Source organism: Zingiber officinale, chromosome 4A, assembly GCF_018446385.1.
Source record: "Zingiber officinale cultivar Zhangliang chromosome 4A, Zo_v1.1, whole genome shotgun sequence".
NCBI lineage: Eukaryota > Viridiplantae > Streptophyta > Magnoliopsida > Zingiberales > Zingiberaceae > Zingiber > Zingiber officinale.
Window position 1 is genome coordinate 117,041,000 of NC_055992.1, and position 25,338 is coordinate 117,066,337.

Sequence of the window (25,338 nt, forward strand, 5' to 3'; positions counted from 1 at the left end):
CTCATCTAATTTAATTAAAGACAAATGCTTAGAAACTTTGTAGGCATCGACCATGGACGTCCATAAAGTGTTCATTGGAAAGGCATTAAGCGCGTACCTTATAACATCGCGGTTCTCCACTTTCTGTCCAATCGCGTGAAGTCCGTTTAGTAGATCTTGAATTCTCACGTAAAGCTGGCTAGCTGTTTCTCCTTCCTGTATTTTGATGTTATAGAATTTATTAAAAAGTAAGTCACGCTTACTTACCTTTGTGTCGAACGTGCTCTCGTGCAGCTCGATCAGTTTCTCCCATAATTCTTTTACACTTAAGAATGGGCCGACTTAGTTTAGCTCCTCCTTTGTAATGCCGAATTGGAGGGTGCAGGTTTTTTTGGCGCTAGCCTCAACTTTCTTGATTATGCTTGCGTCCCAGTTCTCACGTGCTACCAATTTTCCTAAGCCGTCGAGTGGAAGAGCGAATCCCAGTCTTGATGATCATCCACATCTCAAACTGACTTTGGAGGTATGACTCCATTCGACCCTTCCAGTAGCCGAAGTCCTCGCCGGTGAAGAGCGGAGGGTGGGCTACGTTGTAGCCTTCTTGATGGACCATTATAGCAAAGGGAGGTCTCACACACAAAAGAAACAAAAACTTGTTCCAAGATTGAGTCTTGGATTAGTAGTGTGGGATAACGAAAAATAAAATCCGAACTCGAGTGGTGTTGCACCAGCTTTAAGCAAAAACTTTGTTTGCAAAAAAAATGGATCAGAAGACAGCAATTATACCGATTCTGATCGACTCCGAAAAATCAGAAAATTACCACGAAAAATATTGCTTGAATGGTGGTTGCACCAATTCGAAGCGACCCCACTCTGATATCAATTGTTGGATCGAAAGCGCTAGAGGAGGAGGAGAGGGGGGGAATAGCGCTGTGGCATTTTCGTTCGTTTCTAAAAACTATCGAGTAAATACGCAACGGAAAAGTAATAAACACAGAAGCAACGCTAACACTATTTCTTTTACTTGGTTCGGAGCCTGTGGCGACTCTTACTCCAAGGCCCGTGATCGTTAATCGCTTTCGTTGGGCAATCACTATAGATCGGAAATTCTTTATAGGAATGTAAGTATAAGTACAAACTAAAGAATGATTATACCGACAATACAAAATTAAGAAAGTAGTCGTTGATTGTCGGAACAGTAGAGCGTTGTTGAGGCATTCGGAGCAGCGCACAGGAGCACAAGTTGTTCTATTTTGAGCTGTTTTCGAAGTGCTGCCCGAGGCTCTTTTTTATAGTCTCTTTAGATCTGATCTAGATCCTCGAAGCTCGGGATCAGGTTTGACCTGAAGCGAATCGGTCGATCGATCCCCATGTTCGGTCGACCGATCAAATGATCTCCTCTTCATCTGATCTGATGACCCCGCTTCGATCAGGTCAACTCATATCCTTGGTTCGGTCGACCGATCCCCGAGTTCGGTCGATCGATCCCCGAGTTCGGTCGACCGATCGCTTGATCGAACCTGGTCTACAATTTAGAAATTTGATCCGGTTGTACTGGGGTTCGGTCGACCGATCTGGCCGTTCGGTTGACCGATCAAGGCTAAGTCTAACCCTGCAGAATCGTTAGTTTCCTGCAAAACAGAGTTAGACAAATAGCAAATAATATCAAACAAATAAGTTGACAGCATTCAGACTATCCGGTTCTGACTTCGGATTTCCTCCAGAAATCCTAGGTCGAACCGACGCCTACTGTCTACTACACTCAGGAGAGTATACCTGTTGTCAGTTGATCCTCCAGACCAACTGGACTTTTGCTCAGCGCCCGAAGCTTCCGGTCTTCATGCTGGACGCCCGTTTCATGACCCGTCCAGTCTTCCACCTGGTTCGCGACACTAGGACTTTCAACCTAGGGTTACCACCCCTTAGGATTTTGCCCAAAGCTCTCGATCCGCCAAGGCTTTCTGCCTAGGATTACCACTCCCTAGGACCTAGGGTTACCACCCCCTAGGGTTTTCCCTTTGCCTAACCGCAGCTAAGACTTTTCTTTACCTAGGGTTACCACCCCCTAAGACCTAGGACTACCATCCCCTAGGGTTTTCCACCTGCTTAACTGTAGCTAGAACTTTTGGCTAAGTACACTTGGGACTTTCTTACAAAGCTCATTCAAACATATCAGATAACAAAACAACTTAACTTTGAACCATTTGACATAATCCAAACACAGGTTCGATCGTCAGATGCTTCTCGCACCAACACCTTCTGTCGGCCTTTATGATTCTAACCCCACCGAGGGTGATAAGTTTGCTCATGTGGGCCAGCTTGACAACCCCTAATCGGTAAAGCCAGGTCGAGTTTGGTCCTAACCGCGATTCCTTCCGTAGCCTTAGTTTCCCGATCGATAGACCCCTCTCTGGCTTCATACACCGGATGGCCCCAAGTGGGTTCACTCTATATATCGACTGACACTTCTCCTTGTCTTCTGACTACCACGTCCCCTTGACTTCTGACTACCACGTCTCATTGACTTTTGACAGCCACGTCCCCTTAACTTCTAACTGTCATGTCCCCTTGACTTCTGACTGTCACGTTCTCTTGACTTCTGACTGTCACGTCCCCTTAACTTCTGACTGCCACATCCCCTTGACCAAACCCTACTACTATGCACCGTATCACAAGCCTCCCCCCAAGTCTGATCGAAGGAGGCCCGGGTCCGACTGACTAGAGCATAATCAAGTTTCACTTGGCCTCGATACTGCGACGTTAACTACTTCTCCCTTTCCCCGGGCCCTTGGGAATTTACCATTCTCTCATATGCTGCACTATTTCCCAAATGTTTATATTGCTGCATCAATCCCTAGATCTTAGGATATACACCGTGTCCTTGAATGCGATACCATTTCCTATATATCGTTGCATGCCTTGAGGATGACCCTTCACTTCTATCTCTTTAAGAAGAGCTGACCCCTCTCATACCCTTATGCTCTCCTTGTACTTCTTCATGCCACGGAATACATAGTGGAGCCTGATGAAATGTCATCTTTACACCAACAACTCACTCATCTGACTCAGTTACTTGCCCAGAAGGATGAGGCCTTATTGGAGATGATACAGAGCAGGGACCTTCAGCCTTCCCTTCGTCGAGAGATGGAAGAACTTTGGCTAGCCACTAAGTCCCGGACTCGAGTTGAGGCGGCCTTGAAGCATAAGGCTTATGCAGATCTAGAGAGCCAGACTCACTTTATCGCCTATTTAAAGATAAAACATGAGGGCTCTCTGACCCTTCTCCAAGAAGAAAGTCGGCTAAAAGATGAAATTATTGCCCAGCAACATCACTCCATTCAGTGTATCAAGACAGAACTAATCCAGGCACGAGCCCAGTTGGAGCAGGCAGGTCAGGCAAATCGATCCAGCTATCAGTGTCAACTTGACACTGCTAGCTGAAAAGGAAGTTGGCACTACTTGCACTCCTAGTGTGATAATATGTATTTTGAAGAATGTCTTCCAAACTTTATCAAATAAATGTCGATCAGGCTATGCTGTGGGTCTTTGTTCATGTCTTTCTCTTGTGTTTCCTTCTCTTCTTTGGTACTTCTCCTTTTGTGTGATCCCATGAATTAATGAATATGAAAATATGCTTACTGATAGTTTGCGTTGGGCAAGAGTCAGAAAACCCGATCGAGAGGTCGCTGGTCATGAGAGCATGCTCACTTATAACTCGCACTGGGGTGAGAGTCTAGAATCCCGACCGAGAGGTCGTTGGTCATGAGAACATGCTCACTTATAACTCGCACTGGGGCGAGAGTCTGGAATCCCGAACGAGAGGTCGTTGGTCATGAGAGAATGCTCACTTATAACTCGCACTAGGGCGAGAGTCTGGAATCCTGATCGAGAGGTCATTTGTCGTGAGAGCATGCTCACTTATAACTCGCACTTGGGCAAGAGTCTGGAATCTCGATCGAGAGGTCGTTGGTCGTGAGAGCATGCTCACTTATAACTCGCACTGGGGCGAGAGTCTGGAATCCCGACCAAGAGGTCGTTGGTCGTGAGAGCATGCTCACTTATAACTCGCACTGGGGTGAGAGTCTGGAATCCCGACCGAGAGGTCATTGGTCATGAGAGAATGCTCACTTATAACTCGCACTAGGTTGAGAGTCTGAAATCCTGACCGAGAGGTCGTTGGTCGTGAGAGCATTCTCACTTATAACTCGCACTGGAGGTCATTGGTCATGAGAGCATGCTCACTTATAACTCGCACTGAGGCGAGAGTCTTGAATCTCGACCGAGAAGTCGTTGGTCGTGAGAGCATACTCACTTATAACTTGCACTAGGGCGAGAGTTTGGAGGCGTGAGAGCAAGCTCACTTATAACTCGCACTGGGACGAGAGTCTGGAATCCCGACCGAGAGGTCATTGATCATGAGAGCATGCTCACTTATAACTCGCACTAGGATGCGAGTCTGGAATCCCAACCAAGATGTCCTTGATCGTGAGAGCATGCTCACTTATAACTCGCACTGGAGCGAGAGTCTAGAATCCCGACCGAGAGGTTGTTGGTTGTGAGAGCATGCTCACTTATAATTCACACTAGGGCGAGAGTCTAGAGGCGTGAGAACAAGCTCACTTATAACTCACACTGGGGCGAGAGTCTGGAGGCGTGAAAGCAAGCTCACTTATAACTCACACTGGGGCGAGAGTCTAGAATCCCGACCGAGAGGTAATCTGGCTTCCTGATCGGGAACTCGATCTGAAGACCTACCCAGGCATTTGATCTGAAGATTTACCCAGGAATTTTGATCCGACGGTCTGCCCAGGAATTCTGATCTGGAGATGTGCCCAGGAATTCTGATCTGGAGACGTGCCCAGGAATTATGATCCAGAGATCTGCCTAGGAATTCCAATATGGAGATCTGTCCAAGGATTCTGATTTGGTGATCTGCACAGAAATTCTGATCTAGAGATGTGCCCAGGAATTCTGATTCGGAGATTCGTCCAAGGATTCTAATCTGGAGATCTACCCAAAAATTCTGATCTGGAGATATGCCCAGGAATTTTGATCCGAATATCTGCCTAGGAATTCCGATATGGAGATCTGTTCATGGATTCTGATTTGAAGATCTGCCCAGAAATTCTGATCTGGAGACATGCCCAGGAATTCTGGTCTGGAGTCTTAATCAGGAAATAATCTGAAGACCTGACCAAGAAGCAATCTGGAGGCCTAACCAGTACTTGATCTAGAGACCTGCCCAAAGATTTGATTTGGCTGGTAGCACTTGCGACTTAACAGGAGATGGGCTAATCGATTTAGCTTAATATTCCTACACTCACAAAGTGCATTTCATAAGGTTTTTAATTAAATTTAAACCTTATACTGGTTTCGAAGAAATGCAGAGGCGTTGAATTCTGATCAGTTTTCCTGTCGCCACCTTCTCCACTTCCTGAGGCTCTCGCCTGGACTTTCTGATTCCCAAGGCATAGTCTTCATGAAGCAAGGCCCACCTCCTCGCATATCCTTCCTTATGATTTTCCCATCATTTCCATCGTAAATGCCCTTTCCTAGGGGGTTGACACGTGTCCCGCAACCTTAACTCCTCATAATGTATGGCGCATGCTTTTTCCGTACGCTTCCCCAAATCGCTTTTGTTCCTTGATCTGACGGCTGACGTATGTGGCGCTGTTTCGTTTGTCCGGCTCAGTCTTCGATGTATCCTAAGGGCTTTGGTTTATAAACTTTAAAGGTTGTCTGCCATTGTTTCTTATTGCTCCATCTTCTTTCAACTCTTTGTTGTTCATTTGCTTTCGACTGCTCGCCTTCTTCTTTGTGTCCCTTCACTGTAAATACTTTTCTTCTTTCGCCTATCTTCCCCTTCTCCATCTCTATAATGGATAGCGAGAGGGAGGTGCCTTGGTACTCGTACTTCCTTTTTGATTTAGATAGAAGTGATCTCAAGTCGATCTGTGTTAGCTTGAAGCTTCCTGACACTTACAAGCTCCTTCCGTCGGGTCTTCATGACCATCCGTCTTTCCCTCCCACAGGGTTTGTGACCTTCTTTAAGGACCAGTTTCTGGGTGGTCTCTGTTTCCTATTCATTCGTTCTTCTCATCTTTGAGTCAGTATTTCGATATCTCCCTATCTCAGTTTGCTCCCAATGCCTTCCGTGCTATGTGCGGGATGGTGATTTTGTGCCGCCTATATAAAATTCCCCTAACCCCACAACTCTTCCATCACTTATATGCCCTTAAGCACTCTGAACCAGTTGTTTTTATGGTCTAATCTAGGATGGGCTATAAGTTTTTCGCGGATATGTCCTCCTCCAATAAAGGCTGGAAGTCCCATTTTTTCTACATACAACTGTCTGAGTCTGTCACTTGGCATGTGCGATGGCGATACAATCTTCCTTCCCACTCCAAATTATGGGAGTATCAGCATCAGCCTGACTGCCTCCCATCCTCCGAGAAGCAAGAAAAAGTTCAGCTCCAGCTCTTGGTGATACTGCGAGAGGGCCTCCTATATGCTTTAGGGCTCAGCCCTATCCCTGTGTCGATAGGTGCTCCTTTTGTCTATTCCACATCTTCGCTAACTGAGGTATCTCCTTATGATTTTGCAGAAGCTGTTATGTTTCGTGCCTTCTCTATTGATTCTTCCAAGCTGCCCAATGTTGCTTTGAAAAAACTGGGAGAAGAACTCCTATGAAAGTCTGGGCCACCCTCGACCATCCAAGTTGGGGTCACGGCCGGGCCTTCTTCCCAACGGTCCTAGGAAAGGGAGACCCCTAAAACCTGAGGTAACCGAAGATGAAAGGGCTTCCTCTCCACCCCCGGGAAAACATTTATGTTTGCAACGCAGGAGGAAGCGAGTCACCCCATCAGTCCAAGCCTCTCCATCAAGGCCCCCGATGGCCCGAGCTTCCTCCAAGGTCAAGGCAAAGACGTATGCTTGGGTGTCTCCTTCTACCGTAATAGAGGGCATACCTTCTCCGCGGACTAGCGCTCAGATAGGAGAGCAGACAAGTGCCCAGGTGAGAGGCCAGCTTAGGGATCCTTCTTCCCCTTCTACACTACCTCTTGCTCCGTAGGCTCCTCCGGCCTCTTCCTCGTGCGCCAAGGAGCGCTCTCGGAGCATATACGTCTTCACTTCTATCCATCAACTGCCTTCCCTACAAGGACTGGACCCTCTTCCCTCAGTTAGTACCTCTTCTATTTGTGGTCAGGTACAACTTCATGGAGTCCTGGTAGAATCCTAGCAATCTGCCATAGACCAAATCTCAGAACACCCCCCGTCGGAGTTAGCTGAATCATTTTCGCAACGACTGATATCAGTAAGTCTTATTGGCTTCCGCCTCAATCCTTAAGATATTACTAACCTTCTCCTGCTTTCCTTAGCTTTGTGTCAGGGGTCTGGGCATATCCCGATATGTGGTAGATCTCCAGCAAGAAATGAGTCCTTGAGGGCTCGTATCAGGGAACTGGAATTGCCTCAGACTCTTGGCTATATTTTTGATCCTACTCCTTCTGATAGTTCCGTGCCTCCCCTCCTTCAAACTGTCGAAGAAAGGGCCCAAGTCGGCCGAGGCCTGGCTCAGGTAGAGGCGGGGAGAATAAAGGCCCTAGAGGCTGCTTTGAAGATGACCGAGTCTAAACTCAACTCCGAGGGACTACGACGTATTCAGATTTTGGATGATTTGGATGCGAAGGAAGTGGAAGTGGTCACCCTCTTGCAATAGCTGGAAGATCTTTAGGCCTCCTATAATACTCTGAAGAAGGACCTGGCGACCACCCAGGATAACCTCTCTTCAAGTGCTGATTGGGAAGCTACCCTGCAGAAACAATGGGAGGTCGGCAAAGTCACCTTCAAGTCCCTACAAGCGGATTTATCCAAAGTCACCAATGAGGATGCTGCCACTCGACAAGACCTATCTTTGGTTCGTGTGGATGAAGATAGGTAAAGGGGGAGCTGAAAGAATATCAGGCAAGTGAAAATGCACGCCTGGAAGCTTATAAGGCCGCCTACCTTGCCTCTCCCGAGTTTGGGAAGAAAATAGGCGACCTTATTGATCGAATGATCTGCTATAGTGGGGTGGATGTCGTGCGTCAGCTGCATAAGAAGGGCCTTCTTCAATCAGCCCTTCCTGACGACTTTATGGATCGCACTCACCTCATCGAGGAGCTTCCCGAGGAGGCCTTTCCCTCCTTTACCAATTAAGATTTATTCTTCTCTGTCTGATTATATAAACCCTGTGTAAGACAAAGGATTAACTGCTTTCTTTCTGAGCACATGTTATGTTACTCTTGAAATACTTGGGTGGTGTGGCAGAGACTTATTCCCCTTGTAGACACTTAGATGCGTATAGACACTAAAGCTCCCGGCGAGACGGGCTTCTGTACCTGACCAGGCTTCTATCAATGAATTTTCTAACCAAGGCGTATGACCCATTCCTCGATCGGCCACTCTTCCTGACCGATACCTTCTCCTTCTTAATCTCTTTTCCGGACCAGTTCAACCTCCTTGTCTGAGATGTTGAGACTTACAAGTTTGCAGCGGGTCAGAGAGAAGATTCATGTACCCTCGTCTATTTCCAAGGCGATAATAAATAATTAATCTTTTCATATTCTTCGTCATATCGCTCTCTAACACGTTCCCTGAGCTCGCTTTTCTAGATTGATCCAACGGCTTTGATTATTATTAGATTTAGGGGTGACATCATCAGCCTTTATTGTGAACCATTCGATGGTCGCAAAGGTCAAGGCCTATCAAGCTCTTCTTGATGCCTATAAATACCCTCCTTCCCCTTCTTCTCTGAACTTTTTTGGTTTCGAGAGTAAGTCTTCTTCCTGCTTTCGTCATTCATTGCGCTTTGCTCCTTGTGATTCATCCCCACCCTTCCTTATGGCCTCTCCTACACCAACTTATGCTCCGGGAGTATCCACCTTCACGGGCGTAGATCTGGATGATCTCCGCTTTACCTATGAAGTTCCCAAGTCCCTGCACATCATCATACCCTCAAAAATTCACCTGGCTTCTTCCCCCCTACAGGATATGTGACTTTCTTCAAGAGCAGATCGTGGCTGACCTCCGCTTTCCTATACACCCCTTCTTTTCCCAAGTGAGTCGATATTTTCGCATTCCCCTCTGTCAACTTACGCCGAACTCTATGAGGCTTTTGGCCGAGTTTGTCCTCCTTTGTGAAGTATGCAACATATCATGGGCCCCACGCCTATTCCATTATTTCTTCACTACTCGTCGCCACAGCGAGGGACTTTTTCGTCTTCAGGCCCTCCTTCGAACCAATTTTTTCACTCCCCTTCCTTTTTCATGTTCTGATTGGAAGGATAAGTATTTCTTCTTAAACTTTTCCTGAGCTGTGGAGAGGCCTACCCAGCGATGCACAACTTTACATTCGACGCCCGTTCTGGGAGACTTCCAAATAGACCCTGACTTCATAGATGCCTCAGTACAACTGGAGTGTTGGCGTTTGGACTTACATAGACTATTGACAGAGGATATACTATTCCTGTTCAGGCTAAGCCGCACTCCCTCAGAGCTACCACGCTCTTTAGGTATGGTTCCCCTTCCCCTTGTTGACCTTAATTCCTTATTCTGATCCCGTTACTCTCCTTGTAGCCGACAGTCTAGCCCAAGTGTCCCCGGTCAGGCCACTCCCCTTGAGTGATATGGAGATATAGTATTGAGGGTGAATAATATTAGATCGAAGAAATGTATCACATCTAGCTCCCCTTGCCTCATGAGAAAATGCTTCTACCGCTCCCCGGTTAGCTTCCTGAACAACTCCCCGCGTCCACTTCGCTGCCGAGCCTTCTCGGTCTATTCCTACGAAACTCAACACTCGCCGACCTAGGATCCCGCCGGAGGAATCAGATTCAGATGAACAGTCACTCTCTCGTCGTTCTCGATATCGACCTAGGTGACCTGGCTTAGTTTCTAAACCCCAGACGGCTGAATCGACAGCTCATCCTGCTCCTACTCCTACTCCAAATCGACCTTTTTCAGGCAACCTGACAATGCCAACTGAAACCTGAGTTGGGGTCGGGCGGGGGAAGGCTCCGGTCATTAGAGAAGGAGTCACTACAGGGGCTTTTTCTATTCTAGCAGCTCCCACCTCGAATGTCCCCTCCCTGTCTTCCTCTTAGAAGATGTCTCACGGGACTGGATCAGGTGACACCGCTGCAACTCAGGTTGAACCTTCTCCCTCCCAACCTTCCACCTCTGCGCATCTGCCTGTCGGCAAGACTGACGTCCGTCCATCAACCTTCCCTCCTCCTAGTGAGACCAGGCTACTCCGTATCATTCAAAGCGATCCCACCAATAGTCTGTGACAATCACCAAGCCTTCAGAGTGGAACATGCGTGATCAGTCAAATGCTCCCACTAGTCGTCTCAAGATTAGGGGTTAACTGTCAACTCAATAGGAGGAGCGTCTTCACCAAGTGCAAGCTCTTCCTATACCTGTGCAGCTGGATTGGCTATCTGAAGGGTCTGTTACGATAAGTTTTTATGACCCTTTATCATTCCCCTTTCCTCTTTATTCTGACCCCTTAACTTTATCTATTCGTTTCCCCACCTAGGCCTTTGCCAAGTCCATGGTGTTAGGTTACATACTTTCCCTCCTTCATTAGCAAAATAAAACCCTGAGAGATTTGGTGGCTGACCTGAAACTTCAACTATCTGATACAATCTCAGCAGAATACTTGCTGAGGGGAGAAGTGGCCACCCTGAAGAGAACAAGTGCTGCTCAGCAACAACTTCTTAAGGAGACCCAGCGAGAGGCTGATTACCTCCGGGATGAAAAGAGCAAGCTTGAATCTCTTTTTTAAGCGTCCAAGATGAAGTATCAGGAAGCCCAGTCGAATCTATCGGAAGCCCTGGCTGACCTGGAGAATTATAAGGCAGGGGAGGCTGATCGACTGAGAGTGCACCTAGAAGAATACTTACGTTCTCCAGAGTTTGGTACGCAAATGGGGGATTGCTTTGCTACATCCATAACTTATGGGGTGGTAGGAGCGCTTAGGCAACTTCACGAGGGAGGGTACCTATCCTCTATTCCTCCCGAGGACCTTCTAGAACATCGCCGCATACTTAGGGAGATACCTGATTATGTGTTTGATGCCTTTAAATGACTTTGTGTGTGAACTGTATGACTACTCTAGTGTGCTATGATATTTGGATGTTATACCTCTTACTTGGTCATGAAACAAGGGCTCCTGATCTGTAAAATCTCATAATAGGGATGTACATCTATACATTATAACATGGCTCTCCATGCCCGATCTATCCCATTTTCTTTTCCCTCTTATATTTTACAAATCTTATCCTAGACCCGTTAAGGCTAGAGATAGTTAGTGCTCCACGGGCGACTCAGTGGTCTACCCTGAGCATTTTGCAAGTAATAAACACCCGAGGCCAACTTCTTGACCACTTTGTAGGGGTCATCTCACTGAGGTGACAACTTAGTCACCTCTCCTATGGGCTTCGTCAGCTTCCAAACTAAATCCCCTTCTCCAAAGAATCAAGGCACCATCATTTTATCATAGTTTTGGTGCATCCTTTGTCGATACGTTGTTAACCGTATGGCTACCCGCTCGCAAACTTCACTAATAAAATCCAACTCTAATAATCGACATTTTGTATTTCCTTCGTCATACAGAATTCTTCTGACCGAGGGCACCCCAACCTCGATGGGTACCATCGCCTCGCTACCGTAGACTAGATGGAATGGGGTGATCCCTGTGCTTTCTCTAGGAGTTGTTCAGTATGCTCAAAGTATACCAGGTAACTTTTCCACCCAATCACCTCCAACGTGATCCAGTTTGACCTTCAATCCTATGACAATTTTTCTATTAGTGACCTCAGTCTGTCCATTGCTCTGAGGATAAGCTACAGACGTGAAAGCTTAAGTTATGTCGAACCCCTAACACCTGGCTTGGATTTTGCGCCCTTGAAATTGTCTTCCATTGTCAAAAACCAACTTGTGAGAAATCCCAAATTGGCAAAAGATGTTCTTCCACAAGAATTGGATAACAGCTCCCTCTGTGATCCTGGCCAGGGCTTCTGCCTCTACCCATTTGGAGAAATAATCCACAGCCACAAGTAGAAATCGTCTTTGTCCCAGTGCCATGGGAAAAAATCCTACAATATTCATGCTCCACTGATCAAATGAACAATAGACCATGACAATTTTTAATGTGTCTGTCGAACGATGGGTCAGATTTTGATGTTTTTGACAAGATAAGCAGGCGTTTACCAGTCATTGTGCATCCTTCTGCAGAGTTGGCTAGAAATACCCGGCCAACAATACTTTCTGGGCTAGCATTCTTCCCCCGACATGACTGCCACAATATCCTGATGTACTTCTTGTAGAGCATATTCTGCTTCCTCTGCTCCCACACACTTAAGCAGTGGCCTGGAAAATGCTCGCTTGTACAGTTGATCCTTGATCAAGGTTTACATATGAACTCATTTCCTGACCAACTTGACTTCTTCCGGATCATTCGGCAGGATACCTCGCTGCAGATAATTGATCATCGTATCCCTCCAGTCAATTACTTATTCAATATTATTCTGCAAGTCTATTTGAGCTATCAGAAAGAAAGGTCTAAGCTACTGACCTGCCCAGTACCCAAGTAGTCAAAGAGCTAGCCATTTTGGCCAATTCATCGGCCCTTTGATTTTCCACCCGAGGAATCTTAGTGACTATGACCTCCTTAAAGTCCTCCTTCATTTTCTCATAGGCCTCTCGGTATACTTGTAACTTGTTACTAGTGACCTCGAAGTTGTCTGCCACTTGCTAAGCTACCAGCTAAGAATCTGAATATACAATGACCCGAGCTGCTCCTACATACTGAGCTACCTGCAGACTGACCAACAGAGCCTCATATTCTGTCTCATTATTGGTGGCTCTGAAATTCAATCGGATGACTAACTGTAAGATGTCTTCCTAGGGGGATATCAAAAGGATTCCTACCCTGCTCCCCTGTTGAGTGGATGACCTGTCCACATAAACCTTTCAAGTTTCTTCAGACTTTGTCTAATGAACTTCTGTCAGAAAGTCGGCTAGGGCTTGAGCCTTAATCGTCGCTCGGGGTTGATACTGTATGTCATATTCTCCTAGCTCAGTCGCTCATTTGATGAGTCGGGATGCCACTTCTACGTTAGTGAGAGCTTTACCCATAGTGTTATTGGTCAAGACTATAATGGGATGTGCTAAGAAATAAGATCTTAAGCGACGTGCCACGAGTACCAATCCGTAGACTAACTTTTCTAGGGCTATATATCGAGACTCAGCCCCTTTCAATAAATGGCTGAAGAAGTACACCGACCGTTGTACATCATCTTACTCATTGACCAACACCGCCCCCACGACCTCAGGGGTGGCTGACAAATATATCCAAAGTAACTCCTCCCCTGTAGGTTTAAATAAAGAGGGTAAAGTCTCCAGGTGCTTCTTTAGTTCTTCAAAGGTCTGATTGCACTCCTCATCTCACTGAAATTTAGCCACTCTTCTGAGAACTTTGAAGAAGGGCAAGGCTTGATCTGCCGACTGGGATATGAATCTGGACAACGTCGTTATCCTGCCTACTAGCTTCTGAGCTTCCTGGTTTTGAGGGGCCTTCATGTCTCTAAGCGCCCGTAATTTCTCAGGGATGGCCTCAATTCCTCGCTCAGTAACAAGATATCCCAAAAACTTTCCTCCCCTAGCCCTGAATAGGAACTTCAACTGATTCAGCTTCAATCCATATTGTCGCAAGGTGTTGTAGGTCTCTTCAACATCAGTAATCATATTAACTACTAGAGTGGACTTGATGAGTATGTCATCCACATAAACCTCCACATTACGACCTATCTATTTTCTAAATATCTTATTCATCATTCTTTGATAAGTTGCTCTTACATTTCTCAATCCCAAGGGCATGACAGTATAACAGAAAGTGTCATCGGTCGTGATGAAACTTATCTTCTCTTGATCTTCTCGTGCTAGAGGGGTCTGATGATAACCTTGGTAGGCGTCCAACATGCAAATCCTTTCGCACCCCGAAGTTGAGTCCACTATTTGATCAATCCTGGACAGCGGATAACAATCCTTAGGGCTAGCGCGGTTGAGGTCACGGAAGTCAATGCAGACCCTCCACTTATTATTAGGCTTAGAGACCAAGGCCACGTTAGAGAGCCAGGACGGGAACTGTACCTCTCTAACGTGACCTGCTTTCCTGAGTTGATCCACCTCAGCTCAGATGATCTTATTCTGCTCGGCCAAGAAATTCCTCTTCTTCTGCTTAACTGATCGGGCGTCAAGTAGAAAGTGTAACTTATGCTCGGCCACCTCTGGCTTGACTCTGGGTAGCTCTTCAGGATACCAAGCGAAAATGTCCCTATTACGAGTTAAACACTGGACCAAGTTTGCCTTGACCTCCATTGGCAAATCGCTGGATATGCGGGTGAGATTTCAAGGCACTCATGGTACAGTTGAACCTCCTCCCAGGGGAGGGGCTCCTCTGTTATAGGTAAAGACTCTTCCTAGATGACGTGGATCCTCCCATCCTGAGTTCTTTGGGCTTTGCAAGCCTCTACCTTCACCATATCTATGTAGCATCTACGAGAGACCAACTGCTCTCCTCTTGCTTCCCCGACCTGGTCTCCTACTGGAAACTTGATCTTTTGGTGGAAAGTGGAGACGGCTGCCTAGAACTCATGTAACACTGGTCTTCCCAGGATGATGTTGTAGGAGGATGGTGAATCCACGACGATGAAGGTGCTCCTCCTTGTCCGCACCAGAGGTTCAGTACCCAAAGATATCGCCAGCTTAATTTGGCCCATGAGGCGTACTTCATTGCCAGTGAAGTCGTACAATGAAGTGGCCATAAGTTGAAGCTCGTTGATATCGATCTGCATGCTCTCAAACGCACTTTTGAACAGCACGTTGACAGAGCTCCCGATATCTACGAAAACTCTGGCCACGCAACTGTTAGCTATGACAACCTTAATTATGAGAGCATCATCATAACGAAGCTCTAACCCCTCCAGATCTTGCGGCCCAAAACTGATTATGGGCACGGTCGCTTGCTTCTGACTATATCCCAGCATGTACCTCTAGACGACGCTTATGAGACTTTCGTGCCCTAGCGGAATCCCCATCAGTGGGCCCTCCAGAGATCATGCTGATCTCCCGAACGACCGTGTTGCCCCGATTTTCGACCTCCCAGGCTCCTGGTTGTGACCAGGATGCTGATTCCCTTGTCTGGCAAGATCAAGCTGAGGCCGGCCAGGTTGGCCTGCCCCGGCCGTGTCCTGTTGACTGGCCAGTATCCTTTGTAGAGTCCTGGGCGTAATTTCAGGCGGAGGTAGGCCCAACTCAGCGGCACGCCTAGAATCTCGAGTGAACTAAAAGCAGTCACTAGTGGCATGGGTATGAGAGCGATGGTAAGTGCAGTACCGCAGTCCCCACGACCCAGGCCTTGGGACTTGAACAGCTGCCACACACGGAATCGGTCGGGTATCCAGACCGGGACCAAAGGAGGATCGAGCGTCCTGAGTAAGCGGAAGAGGCTGGGCTGGCGACTGTGGTGGCTTCTTTTCTAGTTTGTTGGTGGAAGTAAACACCTTGTCTGCTTTCCGTCGAGCAACCTCAGCCTCTTCCATGTTGATGTAGCTGGAGCCTTTCCCAACATCTCGTCGAAGTTCTTTACGGGATCTTGAATGAGGTCCCGAAAGAACTCCCCTTCTACCCGTCCATGAGAGAAGACGCTCATCAATATTTCGGAGGTGGCTGATGGAACGTCCTGAGTCACCTGGTTGAAACACTTGATATAACTTCGTAAGGGCTCAGCTGACCCTTGCTTGAGCGCGAAGAGACAATGATCTGTCTTTTGGTATTTCCTGCTACTAGCAAAGTGGCGCAGGAAGACTATCTTGAAATCATGGAAATAAGTGATGGGCCCGTTCAGCAACCGATCAAACCATTTTTGTGCTGAGCCGGATAAAGTATTAAGGAACACTCGACACTTGATAGCATCACTATACTGATGCAATAGGCCAGCGTTCCTAAACTTGCGGAGATGATCTTCCGGGTCCTGACTACCATCATATTCACCGATAGCATGAGGCATGTATCCCTTGGGTAACTTTTAACCGAGTACCCTTGTAGAGAAGGGCACTTTCTCCTCAGGGTCCATTTTGAGCTCCTCTCTGAGAACTATAGCTTTTTGCCTCAAAAGCCTGCGGTTGCTCCTTCTTATTATAGCCGCTCTGGCCCTTGTGATGGTAATCGAGGCCCGACTCTCGATAGAAGGCCGAGGAAAACTTCGCAGGCTGCTTTCTTTTTGACCCTCTATCAGAAGCATGAGTTGGCTCCTTAGAAATTGTCGACATCTTGTAAGGTCAAGAAGTGGTGGTCTGCTTCTCGGAGGCTGCCCCGCCTCTTGGCTTCTTTATATAGCTTGTATTCTCCTGTCGTCATGGTTACGTTGATTTTACCGGTGTCCTCCATCTTTACGCTCCAGAATAGGTGAAGAAGTTCCCATAGACGAAGTTAAATTGATCCTATCCGGAGTCTGAGTCGGACGAAAGATGGATGAAGTGTCGCTGGCATTGACGAGGAGGAGACTTGGATGTTACGATCACACGAGCTTTGTAGAATGGACCCCCACATGGTCCTAAAGAACTGTTGGGCCTGCGCCGGCGGTACCAAACCCCTGCACACACTCAGACAAGTACACGGAACGTTAGAGACCAAGAACCAAGTAAAAAGTCCCCTGAGCAGGCCCTCCGACGCTCAAGTCAGATACTTTTTCTCCAGAAGAACAGTGTACGAAGGAAGAAGAAAAGTAAACAAGTGTGCGAGTGAGCGTACTTGCGCAAGGGAGAGAATGCCCCTTTTTATATAACAATACGTACCTTCTGGAAACTGACCCCTATCAGAGGATGTTGGGTGTCAGGACTTGTTGAATGGTGGAGGACACGTGACCTTCTCCTATAGACTGGAGGAAGGTTCTACTTGCAGATAATCCCAACCGCTGGAATATTCCTTGACATACAGCAGATATTCTCTGACAGGTGGTTACGATTCCCTGATCTATTGTCGCGTAGTGTCTTCTATCTTGCCCGGGTGCAATTGAAATAGCTATGGTTGGTCTGTTGGGTGCTGATAAACAGACTGGTCGGACCCCTTCTGTCGGCCTTTATGATTCCGCCCCCACCAAAGGTGATAAATTTGTTCACGTGGACCAGCTTGGCAATCCCTAATCGGTAAAGCCAGGTCGGGTTTGGTCCTGACCGCGCTTCCTTCCGTAGCCCTGGTTTTTCGACGAGTAGATCCCTCTCTGGCTTCATACACCGGATGGCCCCGGATGGGTTCACTCCATATATCGACTATCACATCTCCTTGTCTTCTGACTGTCATGTACCCTTAACTTCTGACTATCACGTCTTAGTGACTTTTGATTGTCACGTCTCCTTGACTTCTGATTATCACGTCCCCTTAATTTCTGACTACCACGTTCTTTTGACCAGATCCTACTAATATGATGGTAAAAAATGAATACGCTCGTCCCCAGTGCCCCTGTCAATCTGTCCTAGAGCCAATATAAAGGAGATAAATTACGGATGACTATTAACGTTTAGAATAATAATTAATATATAAGAAAGATATTTATCTTAATTTTATCGAGATTCGAATGTCAGACATCACGATGGATATAATTATATGGTATAAATCATAGATACTGATAATTTAACGCACTTTCGATGCACCCCTGGGCAGAATCGGATTCATTCAGGAACCAACGCGGAGTCTTCCATTTGTCATTCAGAATCAAACGAGAGTCTTCCATCCGTCACCAGTGGAAAATACGTGACTTTAGTAGCGTTGAAACGCAACTGCAGCAGGGGAACAGCTGTGCATTAAAGCCAAACTCCATCAGAAAGGAGAAAGCTTATTTTACCCTTTATTCTCTATCCTGTATCTTTTTCATATTACCCTAGCATTTTTAAAGATTATATTTTACCTCTATATACTTTACAAAACAGATAAAATATTCCTGTAATCAAAGTGAATTTCTGTTCACATTTAGCAAATAAAATGAAGACAAATATTTCGACTTCCATAAATTACCTCTTCAGTAATTTAGCATTTGGCCTTTAGTATTGATGGAGGAGGACTATTTTAATTTTGATTTTACAAACAATAGGGGATAAAATGAAAAAAACAAATATTGGGTTACAATAAAAACGACTCACTAGAAATAGAAATTGTTTTCTTTTGTCATTTTCTCATGTTTAAATTAACATATTTTTGTTATCATTTCCTAACGCTTTTGCAATCTAGCCAAACTTATACTGATTACTATTTTGTCTGATATATAAATTGCAACTCCTCCCGCATTCATATGGTTTAATTCATTCTTCAATTCGTGCTATCATTGAACATTCTTTGTCGAAATTCCTCAAGAAGATCAAAAATTACTTTTTTTTTAAATATTCAGGGCATGAGAAGCTCTGTGTTAATTATCTTCTTCGTCGTTGCTCTTCCCGCCATCGCCGCCCAACTGCCGCTGTACAACTGCACCGGAGGCACGTTTGACTCGGCGGCCAGCGGCGGTTTCGGTGGAAGCCTCAGCGCGCTCTTCTCCTCACTCTCTTCCACCTCCTCCGCCTCCAACGCCGCGAATGACACTGCCGGCGCCGGCACGGACTCCGCCTACGGCCTGTATATGTGCCAGGGCGACCTCTTCGGCTCCGACTGCCAGAGCTGCGTCCGGATGGCGATCGCCGAAATTAACCGGTCCTGCGCCGGCTTCCGGAGGGGAGTCATCTGGTACGACCAGTGCTTGCTCCGCTACTCCGACCTCGACTTCTTCGGCCAAGTTGATTCTGCCGGCGTCAACATGAGCAACCCCGGCGAGCAGACCAGCTCTATGGAGCCCTACGAGGTGGCGTAAATATAGTTCTTTCCTTTTTATTTTTCTCAAATATGAGATTTTTAGTCAATTGGATGGAAATTGAGCAGATGATGTCGGCGTTAGTTGAAGAGGCTCCTTTCCGGCGGCCGCTCATGTTCGCCTCCAACACCTCCGACCTCTATCCGATCTTCTCCATCGCCCAGTGCACCTCCGACCTCACCTCCGCCGGCTGCCAGCGCTGCCTCACCTCGATCTTGAACTCCACGCGGATCTGCTGCCGCAGCCAAAAGGGCTGGCGCTATCTCTCACCGAGCTGCTGGATCCGATACGAGGCCTCCCCCTTCTTTTCCGTCCCCGGTAAAACCGAGATCATCCGCAGTCGCTGCTCCGCCGACGACTTCCCTGCCGCCCTTCTCGCTTCCGAGCAGTCGAACCTCCAAACTGCAGTCGCCGAATTGGAATCCAACGCCAATTCGAGCGGCTTCTACAACACCACGACAGGCGATCAGAGAGTTGGTGATTTATTTGGCCTCGCGCTCTGCCGGGAAGAGCCCGCGGCGCTGCCGAACAACGCGTGCACCGGTTGCCTACACAGATCCAGGACCGCCATCGCGGGCGAGTGTCCGAACAAGACGCAGGGGATCATGTGGTACGACGACTGCCTCTTGCGGTACTCGAACCAGAGCATCTTCAACGTCGTGGACGTCGAAGGGAGAACCTTTTGCAGCGGGGATAGTGTCTCATCGGACACCGACAATATAACTGTTACCGGAGCTTTGGAGCTCGTCGAAGCGGCGGTGGGCAGGGCGTCGTTGTTCGCTTCCGGCATTATCACGTTAAGCAACGCGAATTCGAGCTACTTGACGGCGCAGTGCACGAGGGATCTGAGCAGGGAGAATTGCCGTAGCTGCTTGGGGAACGCGACGAGCAGGATCGTGACGGATTGCCGGCAGCGAAGAGGGTGGCAGTTCTTGTCCGGGAGCTGCATGATTAGATACGAGGTGTATCCTTTCTTTAACCAGACGGCGGCGACGATAATAACCCCCGCAGCCGGCCCTCCGCCGGCACCTGGCGGTGGCGGTAGAAACTCTTCGCGAGGTTTGCGTCTGCCTCATTGCATCAAAATTCGAACTCGAAAAATCAGTGAATCTTAATCTCTTGCAGAAGGAGGACGCAGTAGATCATCAAATGTTAAAGTCATTGCAATTGTTCTTCCAATTGTGGCAGTTTTGCTCCTCCTTGGAATGCTTCTCTTCCGTCGATGGAAGTTGAGAAGAAAAAGAGGTAACCAACCATTAGCTCTTTTGCTCACATGAAGATTGACTGATATTTTCACTCTTTTTTTAGATCATAGGAAACTTTTGGATCAAGATTTCAAAACTCGAGAGATGTCTTTGTTTGATTTCGACGCCATAAAATTAGCTACTAATGACTTTTCCAATGAGAACAAGCTCGGGGAAGGTGGATTTGGACCTGTTTATAAGGTATTAGCGCTGCTTGTGTTATCTCGTTGATGTCACGAAACAGAGCATGGTTCGTTGATGTTTTCTCAATTTTTTTCAGGGAGTTTTGCGTGATGGATCAGAAATAGCAGTCAAAAGATTGTCAGAGAAATCCAAACAAGGCCCAACTGAGTTCAAGAATGAGGTGAAGCTGATCTCAAAGCTTCAGCACAAGAATCTTGTGAGGATGTTGGGATGTTGTGTGGAAGGCGAAGAAAAGCTACTAATCTATGAACTACTCCCCAACAACAGTCTCGATGCCTTTCTGTTTGGTCAGTTCTTTCCCTCTCTTCACTTAAACAATTAAATTCTTAATTCTCATGATCTCCATGCTTCTTCGATAGATGCAAACAAGCGTGCACAGTTGAATTGGGAGAGAAGGCTTCTGATAATCTCAGGGATTGCGAAAGGCCTTCTCTATCTCCACGAAGACTCACTTCTGAAGGTCATACATAGGGATCTCAAAGCTAGCAACATCTTGTTGGACAATCACATGAATGCCAAGATATCAGACTTTGGCATGGCAAAGATTTACATCACTGATGAAAATGTCGTCAACACGAATCGAATTGTTGGAACTTTGTAAGTGAATCCAAACAACATGTCCGACTTTGTAGTTTATTGTATATGAATGTTTCATTCAATGCAGTGGATATATGGCTCCGGAGTACGCCATGGATGGAGTTTTTTCAGTGAAATCAGATGTGTACAGCTTCGGTGTTCTCCTCTTGGAAATCATAAGCGGCGAAAGGAACGGAAGAGCACATCTCGAGCAACACGGGCAGAGCCTTCTCAGAACCGTAAGTGTTCGAAGTTTCTCCATCAAATAGCATCAAACTAGTAAAATTGCTTGGATCTTTGCAGGCATGGGATCTGTGGAAGGAAGACAAGGCTATCGAATTCATCGATCAATCGCTCAGGGATCATTGCCCGGTCGGTGAAGTAGTGAAATGCATCCACATAGGGCTGTTGTGTGTTCAGGAAAATGCTGAAGAAAGACCCACCATGTTTACAGTGGTTGTCATGTTGAGAACTGAAAATACTGAGCTACCTTCGCCTGGACAACCACCAAACTTCTTAAGGAAGACTCCTGAAGCGGATGCATCGTCTTCGTCGCAGAGCCCAACTCCGTCAGTTCTTCAATCTATCAATGAGGTCACGGAGTCTGAGCTTGCTCCAAGATAGTGAACTGTGAAGTGTGGTTTTCCAACAGAGTTAAGAAATTTGTGGAGTATCAAATTAGGCCTTAGTACCGTATGAAAACATAAGAAAGAGAAGAATCTAGATAGAATAAGATAGTGAAGTTTAAGTTCTAATTAAGATATATGATTAGCTGAACAATTAAATTTCTCTCTTGAAATGATTGTTAAGATGCAGTAATTGATTTTGGTGTAAAAGTTCATAATATCAGACTTTTTCTACTTCATGCTGCTCAAAGATAAATTCAAGGGCAAATCTATAAAGAAATTTACTAATTGGCCTTAAAATTGTACGCCTAAGATCTACTTATTTTCTTCTTTTTTGAAAAATAAGATTGTGACAAAAAAAGAGAGTGAGGAATGGGAGTAAAAGCAAGAGAGGATGATACTCCAAAAAAAAAAAAATTGGATGAGAGGATGGTATCTTTGTTTTATCTATTTAATAAAAGGATATCATTTTACATTTTAGGTAGAAAAATTAAAAGGACATCTCTTATCTCTTATTTTTATTATTGTCAAAAGAGTATTTTAAACCTGCATCAATTGTTTTTCAACAATGACGTTCATCCAGGGAGAAATGAGGAGCCTTTCATATGTCACCATCTATAAGTGGTGGTGGCAAAAGACAATTTACATATCTCAGCGTCGTCTCCGTCAGTTGATCCCCAAACGGACAATACATGGTATGATAGGAGTTGGATGCTTGCTGTCGAGCACTTCCTGCTGCCTACAAGTCTAAACAATAGCTTTTTTCCCCAAGATCAACTCGTAATAGGGGCTGATCTTGTCCAGTGGTGTAGCTCCTCTGATATTAAGTGAAATTTTGGAAGGAAAAAATAAATATGTAGAGTGTAAGTATTCTATAATAATTTTATTATTATCAATCAGGTTATGTTGGATTTTATTGTATTTTATCCTTATGTTTAATTATGTTTAATTGTACAAGAATTTAAGAGCACAAGAAGTCAAGAGAAAAATATAGTTATCGAAAAAGATAATATGGGAAAGAGTCGACGGACTCGATGCGTCCTGTTGGGGATCGATCGCCGGCTAGAAGGGAGGTTGGATATATAGACGACGCCCCCAAATACTCGCTTCCTACGTATTTATTAACACAGCGAAATACAAACAGTACAAATGTGAAAGCTAAATACTAAAGGAAAATGTAAACCAATACATGCCGATTTACGTGGTTCGGAGATAAGACTCCTACTCCATGGCTATCCGTAAGGTGGACGAGCCCTATCCGTCGGTGGATTACTCCCCGGAAGACCTCCGGCTAGCTCACGTAGCTCCTTGTGGGTGGAGAAACCTCACCATAACTCTCACCAAGGACTCTTGAGAAGTTAGGGCACTGGTAGACTACTAATAGGGGTTAACCACCTCTATTTCGTCAACTATAACCAAACTCTCAAACCTTGGTTATATAGGCCACGGGTTGAAAATCCTGCCTACCAGTCGACTGTCAAAATCATCAGTCGACTGTCCTCTTGTGGAGATTCGACCGTTACATCTCAACGGCTCTATACCAGTCGACTGGTAAAAGTACCAATCGACTGCTCCACACTAGCTGAGCGAACAAAAACATCCTGTTCGCTCCAGTCAACTGCCCAGTCAACTACAGCAGTCGACTGATGAAACCACCAATCGACTGGTACCCGAGTACACGTCACTCAGCACTCGGACCCTCACCCATATGACTCATTTGACACTTCTTTGCAACCTTGATCTCTTGCCTTCAAGCCTACTTCCTTTGGCTCTCGTCCCTCGGATGCATTCAAGCCCGCAGCTCGTCTCCAATGTCATCCTTCACGTATGCCTCGAAGTCGTTTTCCTCGGCCCTTGTCCTCACTGCCTTGTCCACGATCCCTCGGATGCTTCATCCTTCACTGGACCCGAAGCAATCAACTTGAGTCAAATGTATATCCTGCAAACCTGCACAACTCAAATACACATATCAAATACAAGGGTGAACCTAACTTAAACTCTTTGCCCAAACACCAAAATACATAGTCGCATGGACCATTGGGATTGCTCCAACAATTTCTCCCTTTTTAATGTTTGGCAATACGTTTAAGTTAAGAAAAACATAATAGCAAATAAACATGCTAAAACAAATGGACTTACGTTGCCAATACTACACATTTGAAGTTACACCGCCGAATAGACTTAGGCTACACACTTGGAGTTACACCGCCGAATGAACTTACGTTGTCAAGGCTACACACTTGGACTTACACTGTCGAATTGACTTACATTGCCAAGGCTACACACTTGGACTTACACTGCCAAAACAAAAATGCAAACATGCATTGGAACTTATCTCAAGGCTCCCCCTACACCTACTCCCCATTGAGCTAGGAATTTTCCCACAGGGCTTTTTAAGAACCTATCATAAGGCTCCCCCTACGCAAAGGTAATTTCAGGTTTCCCAACTACACATTATTTCTCCCCCTTTGCCTAACATCCAAAAAGCTTTCCAACAATATCCCAATTGTTGAAAACTTGTCATCCAATTGACCCTAAACTCGTGTATTTATCCCCATGGATCTCTTACACGAGCTGACCTGGTCCCAAACCAATGCTGAAAATAAATTCAGACTGCATCAATCGACTGCAACAGTCGACTGATCTTATTGAAACAACACACAAAATCATTCTGTGTTCGATATTCACTGTTACCAGTCGACTGGTAACTGTACCAGTCGATTGACACCCTATTTAAGCCCTTCTCAACATTTCTGACCCAATTTCAGAAATGGGTCAATAATTCTACAAACATCCAAAAATCCCCAAATTTTATGGAGAGACCTATTTTACCCATGTCTACTTGGGAAAAATATATTACAAAATATATCTATCACCAATCCCAAGATTGACATAAAATCTAAAACTAGCTAAATGGTTCAATTGAACTTTGACCTAAAGTCCTAGCATTGACTTCCTCTTGATGTATTTGCCCATACTAAACCACAATGCATCCCTAGCATTGGTTTATATGGCGCATATACATCCAAAACTAATTATTATGCTATATGACCCCCAATGTCATATTTCTAAGCATAAAACATAATCCAATTGTGCCAATTCCCTAGGTTTGAGACTCAAGTCCGTCTCCAAATCACTTGGCACATTCCATGACCCAATCTAGACTCCCAAGTAGAATCCACTTGAGATCCATTTGTCATGGGTCCCAACTTGACTCTTAGAGTTCCCCCTAGAGCTCTTAACCTTAGCCACCTCCCTAGGTGACTCATCCATAATTGCTAGGCCGCATCGGTGCACCTCTGGTGACACTTGGCCTACAAACCTAACATTTTTAACCTTGGACACCTTGCATTGGTTAATTTAACCTTACCATTAAATGGTTTTCCCTTGCCATTTATTGGTTTCTCCTTGCTATAGTCATATGCAACCCTAGCATAAGACTTTCCCTTAGCATTGAAGACACTAGATCGGTATCCCAAACTCGATCTATCATTATTGGGTTTTTGACTACCCAACACCATACCTAAACCCTTAGACCCAACATTGAATCTTTCTAGGGTTTTTTCCAATTTATCAAGCTTTGCCTTCAAAACTTGATTTTCCCTTTCTAGGTTCCTAACCCTAGAATTTACTTGTCCACATTGGACATTCCTAGACCTACCCATTTTTCTAGGCATATGTCTCCCCTTCTTGGGATTAATATCTTGGGTTTCCTTAGATCTAACATTTCTAGAGTTATCATGAATGAGTTTTCTAGGGTTATGAT

The 25,338-nt window shown here is 45.8% G+C and overlaps 1 protein-coding gene across 2 annotated transcripts in view; it reads left to right on the forward strand.

Moving 5' to 3' along the window:
• The window catches only part of LOC121970728 (cysteine-rich receptor-like protein kinase 25), a 101,150-nt gene extending 79,357 nt beyond the window's left edge, over positions 1–21,793 (forward strand). The window contains exons 1-8 of one of the 2 annotated variants that reach the window (XM_042521622.1): positions 18,435–18,913; positions 18,991–19,981; positions 20,048–20,167; positions 20,231–20,367; positions 20,447–20,657; positions 20,730–20,967; positions 21,035–21,185; positions 21,250–21,793. In XM_042521622.1, coding sequence (XP_042377556.1) covers positions 18,470–18,913; positions 18,991–19,981; positions 20,048–20,167; positions 20,231–20,367; positions 20,447–20,657; positions 20,730–20,967; positions 21,035–21,185; positions 21,250–21,570 — 2,613 coding nt within the window. In that variant the 5' untranslated portion in view covers positions 18,435–18,469 and the 3' untranslated portion in view covers positions 21,571–21,793. Of the gene's footprint in view, positions 1–18,434; positions 18,914–18,990; positions 19,982–20,047; positions 20,168–20,230; positions 20,368–20,446; positions 20,658–20,729; positions 20,968–21,034; positions 21,186–21,249 lie in introns of those variants that run through there. The other variant, XM_042521621.1, reaches the window with a different exon arrangement.
• The last annotated feature ends 3,545 nt before the right edge of the window (positions 21,794–25,338 follow it).